This window comes from Stenella coeruleoalba (assembly GCF_951394435.1).
Source record: "Stenella coeruleoalba genome assembly, chromosome: 15".
NCBI lineage: Eukaryota > Metazoa > Chordata > Mammalia > Artiodactyla > Delphinidae > Stenella > Stenella coeruleoalba.
This window is the reverse complement of record NC_137161.1, coordinates 59,031,693-59,048,571: the sequence shown is the minus strand read 5'-3', so window position 1 is coordinate 59,048,571 and position 16,879 is coordinate 59,031,693. Positions and strand designations below refer to the sequence as shown.

Genomic DNA, 16,879 nt, shown 5'->3' with positions numbered 1-16,879 from the left:
AACACATTCTCTTTGGCCCAGCAACCCAACCTGGAAATCTCTGCCCAAAAAAATCCTTAGTACATAAGAAAACATGCTCAAGGATGTCTGTTGTTTCACTGTCCATAGTAGTAAAAATTGGAAACAAAGTCAGTATTACTTCATAGGCAACTGTTGGTATATCTGCATCATGCAATATAATGCAGGCTTTTAAAAAGAATTTTTAGAACTCTAGCTTGGAAAGGTTTTGTCAGGGTAGTGCCAAGAGAGAAAATACAGATGCAGAACATTATATATAATTCAATTTTTGTAAGACAATGGCAATAAAACCTGCGTGCGTGTGTATGTATACACATGTATTTTAATTGTAAAAGATTAAATGAATGTGGAGAAACACACAGAACAAACGATTCTTGATCATTAACATAAGTTACCCAGAGGGAGGGAGAAGAGGATATGGTAGAGAAAAAAGAGGGGGAAAAAAACAGTTGACAAAGAACCAGAAAAAATGCAAGCTTGGTAACAGTGAAAACTCACAAGGCAGTAGTTTTCAAGATACTATCAGTGTGTGTAAAGCAACTATACTCCAATAAAAATTGATTAAAAAAAAAAAAGATACTGTTCGTGTGAAGGCCTGAGGATGGCAGGCAGGCATGTAAAATGAAGTCAAATGAATGTTCTACCAGAGGAACCAGAAATTAGAAAAATAACCAACTTTTAAACCGGTTAAATCATCATTTCTGACCATTTTTTAAAGTTACTAATATAAACACAGTAACTGTCTTCTCTGGGGTGGACAGACCCTCCAGCTCTGGTCTAGACACAAACACCGCTTGGGATGCTTTTGGCAGATGAGGGGCTTCAAAGTCAGGAACAGGAGATGGCAGCTGAGAAGGAGTCAGCTGAAGAAGCTGGTAAATCAAAAGGAAAAAAGAGGATGGGGAAAAGTAAGAGCCCCTCAATGCAGAAGCGGTGAGGAAACGGTTAATGTGTATCAAGTCAGTGGCCAAGGTGGTCCAGTGGTTAAGACTCCAAGCTTCCACTGCAGGGGCACAGGTTCGATCCCTGGTTGGGGAACTAAGATCCCGCATGCTGCGCAGTGTGGTCAAAAAAAAAAACCAAAGTCAGTGGCCAAGGGATCTTCAAGTTTGGTCAGAGTCCATAGCCCAGGAGAAAGAAAACTCCACACCAAAAGCCTCCTTTAAACAAACAATAGAGTCACAGATGTAGAAAACAAACGTATGGTTACGGGTGGTGGGGAGGGATAAATTGGGAGACTGGGATTGACATACACACTACCATATATAAAACAGATAACTAATAAGGACCTACTGTATAGCATAGGGAACTCTATTCAATACTCTGTAATGACGTATATGGGAAAAGAATCTAAAAAACAGTGGATGTATCCATATGTGTAACTGATTCACTTTGCTGTACAGCAAAAACTAACACAACGTTGTAAATCATCCACACTCCAGTTAAAAAAAACAAAAACAAATAAGATGCAGGCAACTCTGAAGGACAGATGTACCTCTGAAAAAGCAAAGGCCACTCATAATAAAATGTACAGCCTGTTACTAGAGCCAAAAATATAAAAATAAATAAAACAAACAAAATTTAAAACAATATACATTTGTTCTGATTTCTGGTCATCTCTTAGAGCCAGAGCATTTATGTCTCATCCCCCATGTCAGTCAATCTTACCAAGCCTCGGTCCTAAGCCTTCCGTCCCTTCTCCCAATACCACCACCTCCACTCAGCTTCCTTGCCTACTGCACAGAGCCACGGCCTCTGGCTCCAACCCCAGGTCCCATCTCACCTGCCCATCCCCCTGGCATGCTGATCAGCAGCTACCCTCCTGAAATGCAAATCTGACAACGTCATTATCTTTCTTACCACAGTTTACTATGGGTATATGGTACATGACATAATTTTAGGGGGACCATAAATACACATTTTTAGGTTAATCATTTTACTATGTCAAGAAAAAAATAGAGGGCTTCCCTGGTGGCGCAGTGGTTGAGAGTCCGCCTGCCAATGCAGGGGACACGACTTTGTGCCCCGGTCCGGGAAGATCCCACATGCCGCAGAGCGGCTGGGCCCGCAAGCCATGGCCGCTGAGCCTGCGCGTCCGGAGCCTGTGCTCCGCAACGGGAGAGGCCGCAACAGTGAGAGGCCTCTGTACCAAAAAAAAAGAAAAAAATAGAAGTAGCCATCAATCTTTGATTTCACTGACGGCTTATGACAAGACCAGAGTAGACAAGGCCTTGAATTCACCTCAAGCCAATCTCTGGCTCAGATGGTATACGGAAACGGCAAAAATTGTGAAAAGAGTATACACATAGACATAGTTTAAGAAATCACACCCTAGTGGATAAAGTTCAAACACTTCCCCATGACAGCAAGCCAAGAACCTACTGACCTTCCAGCCCATCTCCCAACACATACAGCACATCATCCGTGATTCCACTACTTTCTCACACACCCCTGCATCTTCACATTTGCTACTCCTGCTGCCTGGAAGTCCCATCCTGCCCATTTGACCACTAAAGACCCTGTACTCGCCTCTCACGTCTATACTATGTAATTATTACCACGGGCCACCATGCCTGTCTGCAATTTACATGTCCATTGCCCAGGCTCAATTCTGAGTTCCTTGAGAACAGCAATCATCTCATCCAGCTTGCAGCCCCAGTGCCAACCCAGTGACCGATAAACAAGTATCTGCTAAATGAAGGAATTAATGAGCAATCATTCCAGCCTTTAGTTTCCAAATTAGCCAAAACACTGGTATGTCTAGTCATAGAAGAAAGTGTATTGCGCTTACTAAGTTCTCACTGGGTGTATCAAGCAAATAATATTACACCTAATCCTCACTTCAACCCTAGGAAGTGGGTACCACGATCGTCATCTAATTTTACAGATCGTGCAAGAGAGGCCTAGAGAAGCTGAGCAAGTCCTAAATTACACAGCTGGTAACTGGTGATTTGTGGACCGAGTGGGCATGAAGATAAGTACGCCTGACTCCAAAGCTCATACTCCATGCTCAAGGCCTCTCTCCACACCAGGATAGGGGTGATGCTGATGATGACCGTGCTTACATATGATTTCCTATGGGCCAAGCACTGCTCTAAGCAGCTATCAATATAAACAATATAAATATTAAAATTCACATGGAAATGTGCTCAGATTTGCTAAATGCCCTAGGGCTCCCCATTTGCTAAAAATTATCTTTTTCAAAAAGAAATCAATTCATTTGATCAATAAAGTAAAATGAAAGAATATGCAATGTGGAATTATCTACCACAGAGCCTCAAAGTGGAAACCAAGTGCACAGGGCTGGGGAGATAAGAAATCCAATTAATGAACCCCAGGGCTTTTTGCCAGGATGAGAAGAATTAGAACATCCAGTCAACACCTCAAACCACTAAGAGGCTGGTGAGAAACCTGTGACAAACTGAAGATTAAAAAATCACGTGATGAAATCCAGAGACATTTAAAAGAGGAAAAGGAATGTCTGAAAAAGCCATTCAGTTTCATAAGCGTCCAGAGGAATACACAGGACAGTCTTCAGCTGTTCTAAGAAACAACGTTAGGGAACAGCAAAGAGCAGCTGTTTGTTGTTTAGCTTCCTAAAAAGTTCAAAACTGTTTTGAATTCCTTAACAGGTAAAGAAAAATCACCAAAACAAAGCTCTCTTCCCTGGCATGTTTTGGAAGGAGAAGAAATTCTCCTCTCTGATTTCTTCTGACATAGTCACCTGAACGAGTAACAAAAATTTACAATTTCTAAATGAGGCAAACACCCAAAGCCAACTCACTGCCACCCATAATGGCAGAGTGTCAAGACACTTCACACAAAATTATAATGGCAGTAACAACAGCTAACAATTTCTAGAAACTTACTAGCTGCCAGGCACTGTTCTAAGGGCTGCACATGAACTAACTCACAACTCTAGGAAGTGAATATTATCACTACTCTCCCCATTTACATACAAGAACACTGAGGCACAAGCAAGTCAGAAGCTTGCCCGCAGTCCAACACCGGGAACTGGCAACACCAGGATTCAAACTCTGAGCTCCAAATCCCACGCTCACTCTGCTGCCCCACAGTTTGGGTTGCTCTTTCTAACTCAACGGGAAAACTCAGCATGTTCTGTAATTCCACATGGGAAGAAGCAGCATCTGTGGAGCACTGGCATATCTAGAGGTAACTTCCAGTGCCTGCTGGGCTCTTGGGCCATTCTTTCTAGAAGGCAAACTATTCAGAAGATACAAGACAGCCTCCCCACAGGCCAGTCTGACTGATAGAATGAGGAATAATTTTAACGAAGCACAAGAACGGGTCGTCCTTAGGGGAAAACAAAGCAGGAGAACAAGGCCAACAGAATGGGACAAGGAGCCCTTGCATCATGACTGCCACCACTTCCGCCAGTTTCTGAGGACAAAATTTGATGGGAAAAAACAAGCGCTGCCTGTCACTTCTCTTCCTGTCAATGTTGTTTTATACTTCACGCGGGGACTGTTGCATCTTGCCGGGTAATCTCGCAAGACCAACAAATCTCTCAGGCACGCAAGCACTCACACACTCGGGCAGGCACACTCACACACGAGCATACTCACACTTGGGATTTTCACAGAATAGTACTGTATATCACGTAGGCCCCCATACCCAACAACTGCGGTCCAGCCCGCTTTTTCTTTCCTCAACGTCTGCTGTCCACAGACACCTCGGCCACTTCTGTCACTCGTGACGATATTTCTATTACTTACTTGTCTTGAGTCCGACTCACTTTTTCGACTTGTATAAACCTGTTTTAAAAGGAAAAACTCTATCGCAGTTGCAAATGTAAAGCCAACATTGTGGGCCCTCAACAGAGTAGCCCTAAAAGTAAATACCATCCAAATAAAGTATAAAATCCTGTCTCTGCTGCTGTCAGGGGAGGACTGTGCTTGAAACCTGTAAGCTCTGTTTACAGAGAGGCAGGGGGTGTTTGAGATACTGTTTTCAACTGTATGATACTACTATCCTGGTATGTCAAAAAATGATCAAATATTGGCAATTTAATTTAATTCAGCTTAATATTAATACCAAACCAAGTCTTTCCCCCAATATCACTGCAATTTAAAAGGAACTGAAAGGAGAATAACTGAGCCACTGGGCAATTGAAAAGAATGTAATGCTGTGATATTTAACACTTAAAATAATGTTAAGTACCTGCAATGACACAAATCTCTCATCTGGGGAAACTCTGTGCTGGGAAAACAAGAAGGGATGTGGTAGAGAGTGAGGACCAAGCTGGGAAAATATGCAGTCTGTGCTCCAGCCCCATTCCACTGCCTAAAGGTATTTTCAAACCACACAGAACTGTCATGGGAAAGATTATAATATGGCAGTGACAGGGATAACTGCTGTGCATTTGGCCACCCTATATTCACTCCACCTTCATAACAGCACCCAGATTTCATTTTGGAGGGTTATTTCTTCCTTACTGGACACTGTCTTGGGGGGATGATGATGAACCCAAGTAGACAACGTCGCACTATGTAAGTCAACAGGGTCCCAGGAAGCTCCATCAGCCAATCCTTCTGCTGGTGGCCGGGAGGCAGCCACATGACCTGAGACTGGTCACTCAGGTGCCTCCTCCCTGGAACGCCAACCTTGGGCAGAATGAGAGCGAGTCAGAAAACAGCTGGTGTCCACTCCTGCAGCAGGGCCTTAACTGGACCATTCCTGCTAGGAGACCATTTAGTGGACCCTGCTTCCAGGTTAGGAGACTTCCAAAGCTGCTTTGACTCCTTCCTGTTTCCAAACCTGACCTGTCATCAATTCCATGATGACAATATCCTCACAATATCCTCAACTGGAGTAAATTTCTGTTGCCTCTTACCAAAGAGCCCTGGCAGATACACCAGTGCACCATCCTTTCCAAGGTTCCTACTGATATTCATCCAACCAGCTAGACTCACCAGCTGCAACCAGAAGCCAATCCCTCACAGTCCTGCCTAGAACTTTTCCTAAGATGGTAAATTTAAAATGGCATCCAGGTTAGAAATGAAAAAGGAAAAGTAACAACTGATACTGCAGAAATACAAAGGATCATGAGAAATTACTACAGGCCACTCTATGCCAATAAAATGGACAACCTGGAAGAAATGGACAAATTCTTAGAAAGGCACAACCTTCCAAGACCAAACCAGGAAGAAATAGAAAATATAAACAGACCCATCACAAGCATTGAAATTGAGACTGTGATTAAAAATCTTCCAACAAACAAAAGCCCAGGACCAGATGGCTTCACCAGCGAATTCTATCAAACATTTAGAGAAGAGCTAACATCTATCCTTCTCAAATACAGCGAGGGAAGAACACTCCCAAACTCATTCTATGAGGCCCCCATCACCCTGATACCAAAACCACACAAGGATGTCACAAAGAAAGAAAACTACAGGCCAATATCACTGATGAGCATAGATGCAAAAATCTTCAACAGGGCTTCCCTGGTGGCACAGTGGTTGGGAGTCCACCTGCCGATGCAGGGGACACGGGTTCGTGCCCCGGTCCGGGAAGATCCCACATGCCACGGAGTAGCTGGGCCCGTGAGCCATGGCTGCTGAGCCTGCGCATCCGGAGCCTGTGCTCCACAACGGGAGAGGCCGCAACGGTGAGAGGCCCGCGTACCGCAAAAAAAAAAAAAAATCTTCAACAAAATACTAGCAAACAGAATCCAACAGCACATTAAAAGGATCATACACCATGATCAAGTGGGGTTTATCCCAGGAATGCAAGGATTCTTCAACATATGCAAATCAACCAATGTGATACACCATATTAACAAACTGTAGGAGAAAAACCATATGATCATCTCAATAGATGCACAAAAAGCTTTCGACAAAATTCAACACCCATTTATGATGGGTAGGCATAGAAAGTAAGCAGAGAGGGAACTTACCTCAACATAATAAAGACCATATATGACAAACCCACAGCCAACATTGTTCTCAATGGTGAAAAACTGAAACCATTTCCTCTAAGATCAGGAACAAGACAAGGTTGCCCATTCTCACCACTATTATTCAACATAGTTTTGGAAGTTTTAGCCACAGCAATCAGAGAAGAAAAAGAAATAAAAGGAATCCAAATCAGAAAAGAAGTAAAGCTGTCATTGTTTGCAGATGACATGATACTATACATAGAGAATCCTAAAGATGCTACCAGAAAACTACTAGAGCTAATCAATGAATTTGGTAAAGTAGCAGGATACAAAATTAATGCACACAAATCTCTTGCATTCCTATACACTAATGATGAAAAATCTGAAAGAGAAATTAAGGAAACATTTACCACTGCAACAAAAAGAATAAAATACCTAGAAATAAACCTACCTAAGGAGACAAAAGACCTGTATGCAGAAAACTATAAGACACTGATGAAAGAAATTACAGATGATACAAACAGATGGAGAGATATACCATGTTCTTGGATTGGAAGAATCAACATTGTGAAAATGACTATACTAGCCAAAGCAATCTACAGATTCAATGCAATCCCTATCAAACTACCAATGGCATTTTTCACAGAACTAGAACAAAAAATTTCACAATTTGTATGGAAACACAAAAGACCCCCAATAGCCAAAGCAATCTTGAGAAACAAAAATGGAACTAGAGGAATCAGGCTCCCTGACTTCAAACTATACTACAAAGCTACAGTAATCAAGACAGTATGGTACTGGCACAAAAACAGAAATACAGATCAATGGAACAGGATAGAAAACCCAGGGATAAACCCACGCACATACGGTCACCTTATTTTTGATAAAGGAGGCAAGAATATACAATGGAGAAAAGACAGCTTCTTCAATAAGTGGTGCTTGGAAAACTGGACAGCTACATGTAAAAGAATGAAATTAGAAAATTCCCTAACACCATACACAAAAATAAACTCAAAATGGGCTTCCCTGGTGGCGCAGTGGTTGAGAGTCCGCCTGTCGATGCAGGAGACACGGGTTCGTGCCCCAGTCCGGGAAGATCCCACATGCCGCGGAGCGGCTGGGCCCGTGAGCCATGGCCGCTGAGCCAGACACTATAAAACTCTTAGAGGAAAACATAGGCAGAACACTCTATGACATAAATCACAGCAAGATCCTTTTTGACCCAACTCCTACAGAAATGGAAATAAAAATAAACAAATGAGACCTAATGAAACTTAAAAGCTTTTGCACAGCAAAGGAAACCATAAACAAGACCAAAAGACAACCCTCAGAATGGGAGAAAATATTTGCAAATGAAGCAACTGACAAAGGATTAATCTCCAAAATATACAAGCAGCTCATGCAGCTCAATAACAAAAAAACAAACAACCCAATCCAAAAATGGGCAGAAGACCTAAATAGACATTTCTCCAAAGAAGATATACAGATTGCCAACAAACACATGAAAGGATGCTCAACATCACTAATCATTAGAGAAATGCAAATCAAAACTACAATGAGGTATCACCTCACACCAGTTAGAATGGCCATCATCAAAAAATCTAGAAACAATAAATGCTGGAGAGGGTGTGGAGAAAAGGGAACCCTCTTGCACTGTTGGTGGGAATGTAAACTGATACAGTCACTATGGAGAACAGTATGGAGGTTCCTTAAAAAACTAAACATAGAATTACCATATGATCCAGCAATCCCTCCTGGGCATATACCCTGAGAAAACCATAATTCAAAAAGAGTCACGTACCACCATGTTCATTGCAGCTCTATTTACAATAGCCAGGACATGGAAGCAACCTAAGTGTCCATTGACAGATGAATGGATAAAGAAGATGTGGCACATATATGCAATGGAATATTACTCAGCCACAAAAAGAAATGAAATTGAGTTATTTGTAGTGAGGCGGATGGACCTAGAGGCTGTCACACAGCATGAAGTAAATCAGAAAGAGAAAAACAAATACCGTATGTTAACACATATATATGGAATCTAAAAAAAAAAGGTTCTGAAGAACGTAGGGGCCGGACAGGAATAAAGATGCAGACGTAGAGAATGGACTTGAGGACATGGGGAGGGGGAACTTTAAGCTGGATGAAGTGAGAGAGTGGCATGGACTTATATACACTACCAAATGTAAAACAAATACCTAGTGGGAAGCAGCTGCATAGCACAGGGAGATCAGCTCCGTTCTCTGTGATCACCTAGAGTTGTGGGATAGGGAGGGTGGGAGGGAGACGCAAGAGGAAGGAGATATGGGAACATATGTATATATATAGCTGATTCACTTTGTTATAAAGCAGAAACTAACACACCTTTGTAAAGGAATTATACTGCAATAAAGATGTTAAAAAAAAAAAAAGAAAGAAAAAGGATATAACTCAGGAACAGCCAGATGGAAGAAAGGTATGGGAAAAGAGCACAGAGCTTCCAGGCCCTCTCCCAGCACACCACTCTCCTCGCACTTCCAAGTATTCACCGACCCAGATGCTCTCTGAACCCCATCCTCCTGGGTTTTTATGGAAGCTTCATTATATAGGCTTGATTAAATCATTGACCATCAGCAACTGAACTCCATCTCCAGCCCCTCTCCCCTCCCTAGTGGTGGTGAGATGGGACTGAAAGTTCCAACCCTCTAATCACGTGGTTGGTTCTCCTGGCAACCAGCCTCCAACTTCTGGTGTTTTCCAGAAATCACTACATTAACATAACAAAAGACACCTTTCTGGCTATCACCACTTCAGAAATTCCAGGGGTTTTAAGAGGTCAGTACCAGGAATGGGGCAAAGAACAATCATGTGTATTTCTTATTATAAGTCACAGTATCACAGTAGACCTAATTCTTGGGCTTAGAAAAGTTAGTGATGCAGCTGGAAAGGGGAAGCGCCAGATTCAGGCCTTGAGAGCCCATGAACCTTCACACCAGCCTGCCCAGGGCATCTGACAGCCCCCTGGATATGGCCCTCGGCATCGCATGTTGTGATCACTGCCTCACTGGACTATCTTCCCAGGTGGACACGAAGCCACCTGAGGGGTAGAAATCTGTCTGAAATATTTGGAAAGACCCAGTATCTGTGACACCAAGTAGTCTGTGACTAACTGTTAAACAAATGAGTAATCCACTAAGTACTTACTAAGCACTAACTATGTGTCAGGCGCTGTGGACGTAGTGTGAGCAAAACAGGCTTCTCTCCAGCTGGTCATCCAGTGGAGCAGACAGATGTAATCGATTCATCACACAGACGTGTTGTAATGAGAAACAGAGGTTTATAGAATCTAACAGTACAGAGCAGGGGTCAGCAAAATACAGCCTGAGGCCAAATCCAGGCCTTAACAGAAAGAGTTTGCCAGTCCATGGTACAGAGCAAGGAAAACAGGTCCAGATGGCCAGGGCTGGAGAGGAGTGTGGAGGATTCATATCAGGGGTCTGGAAGGTTCCCCTGAAAAATTACTGAAAGGCTTTAAGAACAAAAAACAAAAAAAAACAGAAAGGCCAGGGCAGGGTGGCAGGAGCAAAGAGCCAGGGGAGAGGTATGGGGCCCTCCAGGCTGCTAAGGATGTGGGTCTTTTTCCCAAAGCAAAGAGAAGCCAGTGGAAGGTTTTCCATGGGGGAGTGACAGGTGGGAATCTGCGTTCTGCAGAACCCTCTCAATGCACAGGAGGCAGGACAAGAAGGAAGACGGTAGTGGGTCTACAGCAACTGTCCTGTGAGCCATGTGGTGACTGGGACAGGGCAATGGCTGCAGAGCTGGAGAGAAGCGAATGGATTTGAGATCCATTCTGGTGCCAGGCCGTTTGTCAGGGGTGAGGAGAGAGGTGACTTATCTTTCTTTTCAGACTTCACGACAGTTGTTTTAAAATATTCACTGACTTTCCCTCTTGAGGTTAAACTTTCTCACAGAATAAGGATGATGTGACCTTTCCTACGTGAAGGTGATGCCACCTTTAGCCAAACACATTGCAAGATGAGACCAAGACTCTGATATTGAGAAGGAACCCTCTAGGGGGGAGAAAACAAAAAAAATTTTTAAACCCAGCTTCAAAACCGATATAATCGCTAACGGTGATATAACATTGGAAGAATAGACTTTGGAGCCCAAGAAACTAGGGTCCAACCTCCAACTCTAACATTCCCGAGATGACTCACCTAGGCTGTCTGACTTGCCCTCTCTGAGCCTCTGTTTTCCTATCTGTAAAGAATTACACCGCTGCTTCTCCTGAGGCTGCACTGAGACTAAGAGTCGACACAAACAAAGGGCAGCTGGAACAGTAAGAGACAGTAACTATCATTATCATTATTAAGCAGGATATTCCTTTTAGCCGGAAACCAGTTACCATGGAAGGAATTAACTTTGTTAATTCTACTATAAAACACAATAGTTTACATAATAAAAGTCGTAATAGTAAGCTCTATTATATAACAACATGTTAACCTAACATTCAGAAATGGGTTCTCTCTCTCAGGAAATGAAAAGAATAATTATGAAGAAAAGTGATAAAGAACTCCTGACTACATACACCCACACACGCACACACCCATACACACACACATGCACGCACACACTCGCACATACACACCTCCTGGTTCAGGAGATCTAGGATGGGCTACAGAATTGCATGATTAATTAATAAGCCTCTCATTCTCACACAGGTGGACCTTGGGTTCCAAAATGAGAACCCCTGTGCTGACGGAGGCCAGGCCCCATAGTAGGCTCTCAGCAAGAACTGAAGCAAAAATTCAGTTTAATGATCTAATGCCACAAACATACAGAGAACCTAATGTGTGATGGGCACAGAATGTCTGTGCAAAACACTGAGAAAGAAAAAAATAGAGAAGCTGCCCCTCTGCCCTCCAAGCTCACAACCTCTTTAAACACTTGACCAGGGACTTCCCCGGTGGTGCAGTAGTTAAGAATCTGCCTTCCAATGCAGGGGACTCGGGTTCGATCCCTGGTCGGGGAAATAAGATCCTACATGCCACGGGGTTTCCCTGGTGGTGCAGTGGTTAAGAATCTGCCTTCCAATGCAGGGGACTCGGGTTCAATCCCTGGTCGGGTAAATAAGATCCCACATGCCACGGGGCAACTAAGCCCACGTGCTGCAATTACTGAGCCCGCGCACCCTAGAGCCCGTGCGCCACAACTAGGTAGCCTGTGTGCCACAACTACTGAACCCATGCACCCTGGAGCCCACAAACCACAACAAAGAGCTCACGCGCCACAATGAAAGCTCCCACATGCTGCAACGAAGATCCCACGTGCCGCAACGAAGATCCCACATGCTGCAACTAAGACCCGAGGCAGCCAAATAAATAAATATTTAAAAATTAAAAAACACTTGACCATGTGCAGTACAAAGCCACGCACACACTCAACCAGACAACGAATCTCCCTGAGCACCTTCTAGATGCTTCTAGGCACTGGGGATACACCCGCGAACAAGACAGCCAAACATCCCTGCCCGCTGTTATGGTATGGGCGACAGAAAGAAACAAAATTAAAAAGCATAGTGGACAGTTGTTAGTTGGTGTTATGGAGAAAAACTGAGAAAGAAGAAGCAGAGAGTGTAAGGGTGGGGAATAGAACTGTAAATCTGCAACAGTTTCAAATAGTCCCCATAGCTCGATTAAAATGTAGCACTACACACGCTGCTCATGGCTGGTAAAGTGTCACAAAGAGAAAGGTTCTGGAAGGACAGAGAAGGGAACTGGCTGGGCTGGGTGGGTCAGGGTCAGAGGGTGGGGAACACCTGCAGTCTCCAGGATGAGGTGAATGCTGAGCAAGTGAGTTCCCTTCCCTCCCCTTCCTTTGCGGGAATGTTCCTCCTGCCCCTCCAAGGCTACAGAGCATGAATTACCCCTGAACGACTTCACTGGGCATTTCCAGCAAATGCCTGTGTCTCTTACCTTTGCCAAAACATTTGCTTCTCCTCCTAGGCAGTGTTATAAGCTTATGCAGTCATGTCAGGTCATGAAGGGTCATGAAGGTCAATGTCCATTTTTAGGACTTTTTTTTTTAAATTATAGAAGGGACACACGATCACAGTATAAAATATGAAAAAAATATCAGAAAGTATAAAGATTCCCAAGTCTTAACCTCAACATGACCTCTATTCACATTTTGGTATGTTTTTTGCCAGAGTTGTTGTTTAACATAGCAAGCATCACTCTGAATCCATATTAACTCTGTATCCTGCTCTTTTTATTTTTACTAAATACATTATTTTTAAATCACTACATTTGCATTTTTCTGCTTAAAACAAATTCTGTATGGACATCAACGTAATGGCTCTATAACACTCCATTCTACCGATGCACTGTAGTTTATTCACCATTTCCCAATTGTTGAGCATTCAGATTTCTGAGTTTTCATCATTATTAAATTACCGTGAAAATAACTTCATGCGGAAAGTCATTTCAAGGAATTCACTCAGAGTAGGTTCCTAGAAGGAGGATGACAGGAAGCTGGAAATACTTTAGACAAGTAGTCACTGCAGAGATGATCTACAGATCCCCCAAATGCAATCACTGCACCACCTGGCTGCAGCGGCAGACTATAGAAGCTGGTCAATCTCTGGCCACCTTTTTGGTCTTTGATGGTAAAGGGTTTCAGAAGCTACATATTTACCTGCTGTCGGAATCTGAGGCGATCTCCTTTCTCCCTCCAAAGCGGATCTGGCACTGCATGGAAAAAGAAGCTGCTGAGATCAGCTGTTGGGATGGGACATACAAAACCTCCCCCACAGGCCTTCAGGGTCAAGAGGGACACAAGGCCAGGAACTCTGGGTGCCAAGTCAGGGTGTCCCCACGCCCTGGGTGTCAGCCCAAGACCTAAGACGGCGGGCACCCCAGCCTTCCAGCCACCACTTGAAGGAAGCCCTTATCTCCAGCTTGCAGAGGAGTGAGCCTTGTGCAAAGACAACGCTGAGAGGAAAACAGAAGCACACGGCTTCCTGCAGATTATCTAGGAAGCTTCTTCTATCTGTCAGCAGCTGACTGTCAATAACACAGAGCTCTTAACAGGCAGCAATAAAAAATTCCACAAATCTGTGAAGATGGGTCCCTTCTGACAGGGCCCAAAGTTGTTACGGCTGGCTATAAAGTTATGACAGCATAAATCAAGCTTCAAACAAGTCATCTGGTTGTGCTGAACCACAATTCACCCAGGGAGGGTGGAAACAAAAGCAAACTGTTCTTTTTTTTTTTTAACTGTGCTGAAATATAGACAATATAAAATGTACCGTTTTAACCATTTTTAGTTATGCAATTCAATTCACTTCACAATACTGTGCAACCATCACCCCTCTCCACTACTCCTTCAAAAGTGTAGAATCGCCACTGTGGTAGCACGTTCGCAAGATTCCTTATTATCGTGTGTGTGTGTGTGTGTGTGTGTGTGTGTGTGTGTGTAGACATTTAAATGATACTTTTGTCAAAACTCATGGAACTGCACTTAAAATGGGTATATTTTATTGTATGCAAATTACACCACAATAAAGTTGATTTTTAAAAGGCATATATACAACACTTTCACCCCCAAAATAATAATAGCAGCTCTAGGCAGAAGATCCAAGTTATTTCTGCTTAACTGCTACATTTGACGTGGCTTGACTTAACCCTTCATCTTCTTATTTTACTTTCCATTTCTGGAGCAAAGAAAGAAGAAACTAATAATGTGGGTTGTGCATTTATTGTGGAACAGGCGCTGGCCATGGCCCTTTACCCACTTTAACAAATGCAATTCCATCAACAGCCCTATAGAGATCGGTAACCCAATTAAAGAGAAGGATGCTCAGAGAGGCTGGATGAGTTGCCCCAGCACACACAGCTGTGAAGAGATGAAGCTGGCCTTCAACCTCAGCTACACCTGAATCTGTGTCCTTCCCACCACACCTGGACGCCTCGAGGCTGGGGCAGATGCTAAATTCTCTGGACTCACATCGACACTTAACAGACACTTCCATTAAAGTACATATTTATCTCCCCATATCGTGATTACACGCAGATAATCGCCAGTCGCCCCTTCCAAAATGTGAATTCCTAGGGCTGGATCCTAGCTCTGCTGCTTATTAACTATGACGTCGGCAGCAAGTTATCAGACCTGAGCTTCAGTTCTTCAGTTTCTTCATCTGTAAAATGGCAATATTTGCAAGAACTATCTCACGGGGTGGTTGGAAGGATTAGATGTAAAGCACTTAGCAGAGAATCAGGCACGCAATGAATGTGCAAGAAATGATGCCTGTCTGGTAGTTGCAAGCAAGCGAAGTGACGCCAGCCTCGTGTCAAAGCTCGCTTCCACGCCCAGCCAAGAGCCAGGCATCGAAAATAGCATCAGCCGAAGCAAGCAGAGCCCACCCGCGGGATCCACACAGTCCTGAGCACAGCCTCACTTCTGTTCTTGTGCTCACGGGGTCCTAACTCCAACCGCGACTGCAGCACCCTTAGGAGTTGCCCTAAAACACAACTGCTTAGAAATGAGGCTTGAAACCCACTCAATGCCCTTCTCAAGGGGACATCTGTGAAGGATGGGGCGGGTCCTCCAGGGGTCTCCAGGAAGTCAGGACGCAGGAGCTCCTTTGTCCCTACCACTGATCACTATCATTTGCTGGGGAAAATGATTGGCCTCACCGTTCCCAGATACAAAGCCGGAGGAAGTCTGTGTAGATAGAAGGGCGGAAATGACTTCTTCATTGATCATCTGACACTATGACCTGACCACAAAGTCAAACGTCAGCTTTCTTCTTACCTGTTTCACTGCATCCAGCAGTCGCTCCAGCAGAAATTGTCTTTTCATGTCATTGTTCTGTGATCCTAAAATGCAATGAGGCTTAATTAGTTTTGTTTGACATTCGCTTTCTGTTAAGACCCTCTGACATGTAGTGTACGGCTGTGCCCAAGTAGCATCAGCCTTCTCTTTAGTAAAATCAATAACAAGACCAGGTATCAATAATCTACATCATTACAATGAAGTTGGACCACTTTCCTGTTACTGCAACTCAGGAAAGCAGCTAAACTGTGTTCCCCAAATTTGGATGATGTTACTGGAATTGTCTAACTCAGCGTTTCTCGACCTTGGTGTCACTGACATTTGGACCAGATAATTCTCTGTGGCTGCCCTGTGAATTGTTAAGATGTCTGTCAGCATCTCTGGCCTCTACCCACTAGACACCATTAGCGTGTGCACACACAGACACAGACACACACACACACCCTAGCTGTGGCAACAAAAATGTCTTCAGATACTGCCAAATGTCCTCTGGGGAACACAATTGCCCCCAGTTGAGAACCAATAGTCTAACTTAAAATGTAAGTTTCCTAGTACTGCAGGCACTGCTTGTTGGCTGACCTCACCATCATCTCCAATATTATTTTTCCATGAAAAACCTAATTACTCCTGTTCTCAGCCTCTCTTGTAAGGCTGCCCGTAAGAAGTTCTAGCTAATGACACGTAAGCAGAGAGCACTGGGAGGGATCTGGGGAAATTATGCCATCCTTATAAAAGAACAGATGTTAAGGGCTTCGTTCCTTCTTCCATCCTTCATGCCTTAATCATAAACACATCGGGTGGAGCCAGAGCAGCATCTTGCTACCTTGAGGCAACAAGCCTGCAGCGAAGGCCAAGAGAATCACAGAGACACCAGCCCCGATGTCATTTTGCTGCAGAACCAATACTAGAAATCTCATACTTCTCACACAACAAACAGTTCCGTTTGTTCAAGCATTGTACGTTGATTGGGCTGTTACTTACAGCCAAAAGCATTCTCAACTGATACACATGGCATACACCAAACTCCCATTTAAGAGGGTGTGGGGCAAGGACACTTCAAAGCCCCAGGCAGACCACTGTCAGAACCACATATGATGCTCCACAAGAGATCCAGTGACTCCAATCAACAGAGCCACAGCTACATAT

General features: G+C 43.7%; 1 protein-coding gene across 1 annotated transcript in view; it reads right to left on the bottom strand.

Annotated features, from left to right (window-relative positions):
- SNX29 (sorting nexin 29) overlaps nucleotides 1-16,879 on the bottom strand; it is a 551,607-nt gene that overhangs the window by 518,148 nt on the left and 16,580 nt on the right. The window contains exons 2-3 of the mRNA XM_079945062.1: nucleotides 15,713-15,777; nucleotides 13,595-13,647 (exon numbers count right to left, since the gene is read on the bottom strand). Coding sequence (XP_079801188.1) covers nucleotides 13,595-13,647; nucleotides 15,713-15,777 — 118 coding nt within the window. The remainder of the gene's footprint in view (nucleotides 1-13,594; nucleotides 13,648-15,712; nucleotides 15,778-16,879) is intronic.